The sequence below is a fragment of the Daktulosphaira vitifoliae genome, unplaced genomic scaffold (assembly GCF_025091365.1).
Source record: "Daktulosphaira vitifoliae isolate Bord-2020 unplaced genomic scaffold, ASM2509136v1 Scaffold_4, whole genome shotgun sequence".
In the NCBI taxonomy this organism is placed as follows: domain Eukaryota; kingdom Metazoa; phylum Arthropoda; class Insecta; order Hemiptera; family Phylloxeridae; genus Daktulosphaira; species Daktulosphaira vitifoliae.
In genome coordinates, this window is record NW_026099575.1 from 2,865,995 (window position 1) to 2,874,204 (window position 8,210).

The 8,210-nt window shown below is 26.4% G+C and overlaps 1 protein-coding gene across 1 annotated transcript; it reads right to left on the minus strand.

The window, feature by feature from the left end:
• Nucleotides 1-1,997: 1,997 nt before the first annotated feature.
• LOC126905835 (uncharacterized) lies at nucleotides 1,998-8,005 on the minus strand. The gene is made up of 2 exons (XM_050685931.1): nucleotides 7,799-8,005; nucleotides 1,998-2,907 (listed from the first exon to the last, which is right to left on the minus strand). Exon 2 carries the CDS (start codon nucleotides 2,888-2,890, stop codon nucleotides 2,141-2,143), a length of 750 nt encoding a protein of 249 aa, XP_050541888.1. The 5' UTR covers nucleotides 2,891-2,907; nucleotides 7,799-8,005; the 3' UTR covers nucleotides 1,998-2,140.
• Between the last annotated feature and the right edge of the window lie 205 nt (nucleotides 8,006-8,210).

Here is an 8,210-nt window from a genome sequence, read left to right on the forward strand (position 1 = left end):
CTGTTTTACATACTTTTGTTTATACAAGTTTTTCTTAATTGGATTCTTGATTTTCTCAAAATTGCTTTTAGCTTCGATGCGAAGCTTAGAAGGTAATAATTTTACTATGATGTTATTTTTTTTTTTTGTGTCTGTGAACGCTCAATCTAAGCTCTCGCTGGACCGATTTTGATGAACATTACGCCAAAAGATCATAAATCGTATCTAGTTAAAGACATAACCCTCAAAAATTGAAAAAAATTCCTTCATTTACCGTAAACGGGGGAAATCCCCCAAAAAATTACAAATTTAAAAATCGCTAATTTTCGACATTTTTTCAATTTTTTTTACTTAAAATTACCATAACATTTTTAAAAATAACCAAATTAATATAATTTTTTTTTATAGCAATTATGGTATAAAGCGCAATATTAATTGGATTATCTTTTTTTAATATAAACTTCTCAAATATAACTAAATAGATATGAAATAAAAGTGAAAAATTAATTAGTAAGATAAAGTAAAAAATATATTTATATAATTATTAAACAACTTATCAATACAAAACAAAAAAAAATAGAGAGTTACAAAAAAATAAATGGAATGCAACTGTTTGACAATTTTTATCATATTTTTTGTAAAAACATATACTTTTAAAATAAACCGTTATTTTTATAGTTAAAATAAGTTATTTTTCGTGAAACTTAAAATAATCATTTTTGTAGAAAAGTTTCATTCTAAACTAGAAAATTATCTATTGGATCCAATATTTAACTCCTTTGAGTTTCCCATTAGAAATATTCAATCTTGACTAAATTTTGTAAAATATTTTTTTTCATTTTGGAACAATATGAGGGTAATGTTGTTTAGTTTTTAAAGTCTTGACTGCATTGCTCCACTAATGTGTATATTTAGTTCTCACTTTACCGAATATTTACCGATATTTACTTTATGCTAAATTATTTATGAATTATTTGAAATTAAAAATATTAATTCAAAACTAAAAAATATTTAATTAAGAAAGCCATATACTGAGTGTGTCTTTAGCGCTAATGATGGTAACATTGTTCCTAAAATACATTTTCACGATTTTTTATAAATTTTTGTGTTTTTTGAGCAAAGTATTTTTTATATTTTTAATTGTAAATAATACTATACACAAATAATTAATTCTTATTACATATGTATGAATTTCATAAGTATTCAACTTGGAATCAGTAGACGGCGATAAAAGTAAGAATATATTGAATAAGACAAAACTATTTGTAACTAATTTAAAAAATTTAATTAATTACGTGTATATTAAAATCAATTCCTTAATTTAAACTATTAAGTGATTTTTTTATAAGTTTTAATGAAAATTAAGATAAGTTTTTTTTAAAATGAAGCTTCTTAATAGAGGATCTCCAAAAAAAAAAAATTATCAAGGTAATAAAAATTATATACCGTGCATTACGGTCGAAGTTAAAGTATTAAAAAAAACGTCATACCTCAGTGAAAAATATTAAAAATTCAAATTCCATTTACTATTAAATTGAAAACTCAAACATTTTATTAAATTAAAAATATGTGTTACCATTTAAAAAAACAAAGTTGACCCCCTTACAAGGCATAAGGGATGAACTTAAAAAGTATCACATAGTTAAATTTGAAACTTAACTTTATATCGAATAAAAGAATGAAAACTATGTTAATTCAGATATCATTTACTATTAAAACAAAACTTACACATATACATATGTGTATAAATTGAACAAAGAAGGAATGCCTGCCAGAGGAATCTGGCGGTCGGTCTGTCTATATTGATGGGATTCAACCTACTTGGAAAACGGGGAAAAAGGGGGCATTGAATTTAACTACTCCACATCAATTACATAGGACGGAGAAAGAGAATTTGAAACAACAACAATCTTAAATATTTTGTTCTAACGGGCAACCGTCGTACTGTAAATAACAAGATTCGATAATATTATTTTATTTTATTTTATTTTTAGAATTTCACGGGCAGAAGCCCTTTTTACAAATAATACAAGTACATAAATTAGATTATTGTAACATAGAAAGATATATACTAAAAATATGTAAATTAATTATTAAACATAAAGATGAAATACAAAATGAAAATGAATTTAATTATTAAACATAAAGAAAAATACAAAAATTAAAATGAAAAATTAGGGTCAACATTGGCATTAGTCATAAGACGCCTAAGTGGCTCATTTTTTGCATAATTAGTTAGGCAGTGAGGGACAACAAATGGAGCATTATTTCTTGTTGCGCGCTGAGGTACTCTAAAACATATGAGGGACAACAGGCTCGGCGAATCAATATTACCATTCAATAAACCAATTAGGAAATTAATTCCAGCATTGCGCCTACGCGCAGCTAATGATGATAGGCCAAGCAAATACGAGACAGAGGCATAATCGTGGTTTGGACAGACTATGTTGAGCGAGTAGCTGACAAAGCGTAGGAACTTTCGCTGAACTCGCTCAAGCTGTAGCGAGCTCAAGGCAGTATAAGGATCCCACACTACACTACCATATTCTAGAATAGGTCTGACTATAGAACAGAATAGCACTTTAAGTGAAAGTCTTTGCTTGAAATCTTTGGCCAAGCGCATAATAAAACCTAACGCTTTAAAAGCTTTACAGCAAACATAATCAATATGAAGCGTAGGATCAAGATTATAACTAATCTTAAAGCCTAGATCTGTAATAGAGTTTAACTCACGCGAGATGTTTACTGCAGTAATACTATAGTGAAACATAATAGGACGTTTTGTTCTGTGATACGTAAAGACCTTGCATTTGGTTAAATTAAGTGACAATCCCATTGAGTTAGACCATTTAGAAAATCTATTAAGGTCATCCTGTAATTTCAAACAGTCATCAGTCGAGCTTACACGCATAAATAGTTTGATGTCGTCTGCAAAACAAAGAAAATGACATAATATCATAATATTATGATTATAACAACTGTAACCTAATACAATTTAACATAAAATTACAGAAACCAGGCTGATGATTTGATTATCCATTAGCCACGTGGTTCGTATATGATTTTTATTAGAACTTCATGCATATCACCATTTTGATTAATTTTCATGCACGACAGATAGAATCTGCGGTCGCGCGCAAAAGAGGCGGCGACAACATCACTTGTAATCTAATCAGCCACTGTATATTGATTGAAATCAAAAAGTATATTTTGTACGACTATGCAGTGATAATCGTAACCACCGGCCAGCCGTTGACACCATATAGTACTGTGGTGACGAACACTGATATATTGTGTGATATATATTCAACAGTATACATTACTAGGCTTTGCCTAGCTGAGACTACGCACCAGACCTGGTACCTGTGAGCCCCACGCTTCCACAGCGCGTTAGACCCTTTGCACTGTTCATACAAGTGGTCACTGATTTCGGTAGGAGTACGCGGCTACGCCGGGCACGATATTTGTTATGTAAAACTAGTGTAGTAATTAGCTGACGAAGTATTGAATTACGTCGATTTTAGTATAATATAAGCTTTACAATAGTAGTAAACAATTTTTGAACTCTCAAGCAATATAATAATTCCATATAAAAGGGAAAATGCAGGGTAAGCAAATGAATAATGATAGGAAAAAGAATATAAAAGCTAGACGAGACTGGACGTTTAGACGAAGAAACGTCAAGTTACGGGTTAGGATGATGGTGTGCGAGTAACTTTGTATTTTTGTAAGATTTAATTAATTCTGTGTTAAATTTTTATATTATATTTGACTTTGTGTTTTTACTTTAAATAAACAAAATAATTATTTAAAAATCTGTACTTGAGAGTAAATACTTCAAATCCGTCGTGATATTAAAATTTGTGTGTATGCGGCAAAAGTCGAGGTTGGACTACTGGTTCTTTAGTCAATTTTAATAATTAGTCGTCGTCAATATATATATATAAACATTAATTAATTTGTATAAAACTTTTGTATCTACGTTGGGGCACTACCGACGTACGACATTATTAAAACTCCAAAAGCAGTTTACCAGAAAATTATTCCCACTTGTAAATTAAATAATAATAATGGAAAAATAATATTATGACAACAAAATTACTTATGTGTTTTCACAATTATACTTCATTATAATCTACTTATTATTATTCAAAACAACAGGTAGACGAAAGAAAATTTAATAATCATATATACAATCTTTAAATGACGTGTTTTTAATAAAAACTACCTAACTAACATAAATTGACATGCAAAAAGCAAAATCATATCTTACTAAAAACTATGCACGTGGAAATAAAAAAAGCAAAAAGGCTCATAAATCAGTCAAAAATAAACAGATTTCAACAAAATTTTCAAAGTGTTTTTTAAATATCTCTAAGCAGATTTGATCAAATTTTCTAGTTTTAAATCGAAAAACGCTAACGACAATTAGCATTATTGACAAACATTTTTAAACATTCACGGTATGCTAAACATTTTTTCTCTTTTTTTCTTATTCTTCGCGAATAATTTTTCAAGAATAACGTCGTCAAGTTATTTTTCCAACATTGTCTAATTTTTCAATGTTTTATTATATAATAAGATTAATTTTATAAATTTACATGATTATTTATATGACTTATATTGTCTATTACTATTAATGACTTTATATTGACTATTTAATAATCCTATTAACGTTCTACATCTCATTTGAGTAACAATGCGAATATTTTTTGAATGCATTAATTGTTTATTAATATAATTTGAACCGAAATATAACAAAATATGACCAGGCATATTTATATAATATATATAANTTTGCATAATTTGTGATACACCCTTTCGAAAGTATTTAAATAAATGTATGTATTATAAACGATATCATAAATAAATAATATAGTACTTCCATTACAATTAATTTCATATAGTACGTAACTAAAATTTCTATAAATAATAGTGAATTAAATATATTTTAAATGTTGACAATTCAGTATTTACTAGAGTGATGCCAAACGTTTTTCTAATATTTCATAAAACCTTATAACCCACACTTTTTTAAAATCAACATATACTTTTTAACAAAAATTTGTGATTGAAATGAGTTATATAATAAAAATAATTTATAATAACAAACTATAAAAGAGCTGTATATTTCATCACTTCAATGGCTAACGAATATAAAACTTGTAAGGCTTCAGGCAACACTTTTCAAAAATTTTTTTTTTTTTACTTATGAATAAATATACAAGTTTAGAATGTTTATTTCATCAGAGAAAAAAATGTACTTTCCTAAAAATATTTTTTCGTAAAATTCAAATTCAATTAGATTATTGCTAATTAGTAGAAAAAACGAGTATTTATTTTAAAAAATAATTATTACAAAAATATATATTTTTTCAAATTATTATTGATTTCAATTATTAAAATGTGAAAAGTAATTTGTGCAAAATTTTATTTTTAATATATTTTTTTGGTCCTATTAAGTTATTTTTATAAAAGTTTATAATAAAGATAGGTTGAAATTTTTGACAAAAATTTTTACTAGCTTAACTTGCTGATCTGAAAATGATTTACCTTAGCTAAAAAAAACAATTCAAAAATATTACATTTTCGAGGGTATTTTTTTGACGTATTATTGAATGAAATCAGTTCGATGAACACTGAGAAAAAGTGGTAACAAACACAAAAAAAAAAAAATAATAAAATCAATATAGTTTCCTTCTATAACAATAATTGATCAATTGTGGCTAATGTTATTTAAAATAAAAAAAACCCAGCACAGGGGGATCGCATCACAGTGGTGACATGGTATAGATGGATCAAGTATAATGATATCTGACAGTTATTAAAATCACTATCAAAAAAAAACGATTCGATGCAAATCTTTAGTTAGTGTTTAATTTTAAAAAAATGGTGGATTATTCCAAAAGCTACATGATCCGCTAGTTCATTATTAATATCCTAATTAAGATAAAGTATGTCGAATGAAAAAGGGATTATTAAAAAATATTATTTCTCATAAAAAAATTATGTTGATCCATACACTTTTCAATATGTCATAGCATTATAAAGTTAAAAATGTAAAAAATAAAATCGAGAATTTTCACACAATAATAGCATTCGGTAGCCATTTTCACCGTGAACATAATATAAAGTCCGAAATTTTTTTTTTGCATAATAAAGTAAATTAAATTAGCTTTAATTTAAGATATTTATATAAGTGCCAGACCTTCCGAAACATTTTCAAAAGTTAAGTTGAAAAAGTTAATTTTTTGTGAAAAAGTTGTCATTTTAAATACCACCTTGTGGGCAGGTTAAGGGTTAAATTTATGAAAAAAAACTAAATGAAAGGTAATAATATTATGCATCTATATAAAAAAGAATTATATTGATATGTTCATTTTTGAAAAAGTTATGGCACTTTTAAGTAAAAAAAATTGAAAAAATTAGCGATTTTTAAATTCGTAATTTTTTTGGAGGTTTCCCCTATTTACGGGGAACTAAGAAATTTTTTTCAATTTCTGAGGGTAATGTCTTCAACTAGATACAATTAGTGATCTTTTGACGTATCATTGAAAGAAATCAGTTCGGTGAGAGCTGAAAAAAAGTGGTAACAGACACAAAAATAAAATAAATAAATAAATAAACACATCTTAGTAAAAGCAATACCTTCTCAGCTTTGCATCGAAGCTAAAATATTATAAATATTTAATTTAATTTTTATTTAATTACCATTTAAGTATTTCATTAATTATAGATGAAAAAGAGTGTCCTATCTGTGGAGAATCAGATAGAAAATTCGTGACTTTAATTCCTTGTTTACATATTATATATACATATAGTTTCGTTATCGATTAGTTTTACTATCTAAACATTTATTTGTGGGAATTAAAATAATATATCCATAATGATCAAAAAAATAAAATATCTATCACCCATTCAGATATTATACAAATATTCAATAAGTATGGAAAATTATTTCTATTTTTCCAATTATTCGTAACAATTTACATGATTATTTACATGACTTATATTACTTTATAATTCTTTGAGCAGGCCCAAATAATGGCAACGAGTTAACATGAAAATTTTGATTGGCTATTTTTAATTTTATTTTAAGTACTTTCATAAAATTCATTTATTGAACAAATAAAATTTATTTGTTCATTATTTAATAATGCCAAAGTTGATTTGTCATTTTTTTGAAATAAGTTTATACAATATATATTGACCGAAATATCATCGTTCGCCTCTTTCTATGAATATTTAAATTTTACCAAAAAATTCTGATAATAAAATGGACAGTACCAATAAATAATATCACTAGAGTGGGATACAAAGCCGCTTTATAAATTGTGCCGCTCATAGTAATCAAGTCAACCGCCTTAATTGTCTTTTTATTTTGCATATCAAAAACAATTACATACAAATCGATCTGAGCACATGGCAATGCGTCAGACCAAGTTCTAGCAATGTTGATGTATCTTTACACAAAACAATTCTACCAGTTTTTCTAATTATGCTAAAAAAATAATTTTTGGTATTTTTTAGTTTCTTATATATTTTGATTTATCAATCATGATGGACTTTTATCTTTATCTCTTATACCTTACAATAACAATGATAATAATAATAATAATAATATGATATATTTATTTATTTTTACCAAAAACACATAATAATGTCAATGATATTTTTTCAAACGTCATCATACATAATTAATTAGCATAACTATTGGATTAATTCATAAGTGACTGACCAATAACACCGATAATTTCCATTTAAGCATTTTTGAGTTTAGTAAACTTAATATTCTAAGGAATTTAAAACCAATACATACCAGTTTATAAAAATTTTTAAAAGAGACTGGAATAACAATAAAAAACACAACGCCATCATCAAACACTCCTTTCTATTAATAGCTATTATGGCGTTCCACAAAAAAACATTTTCGAATTTTCTAAATTCTGAATAATAACCAGCATTCATTATTAGTAAAAAAAGACTTATGCATTTTTTTATATTTTTTAAAACTCGTTTAAAAATAAAAAAACCCAGCACAGGGGGGTCGCGGCACAGTGGCGACGTGGCATAGTTGGATCAAGTATAATGATATCTGACAGTGATTAAAATCACTATCAAAAAAAAACGCTTCGATGCAAATCTTTAGATAGTGTTTAATTTTAAAAAATTGGTGGATTATTCCAAAAGCTTCATAAACTGCTAGTTCCTTATTAATATCCTGATTAAGA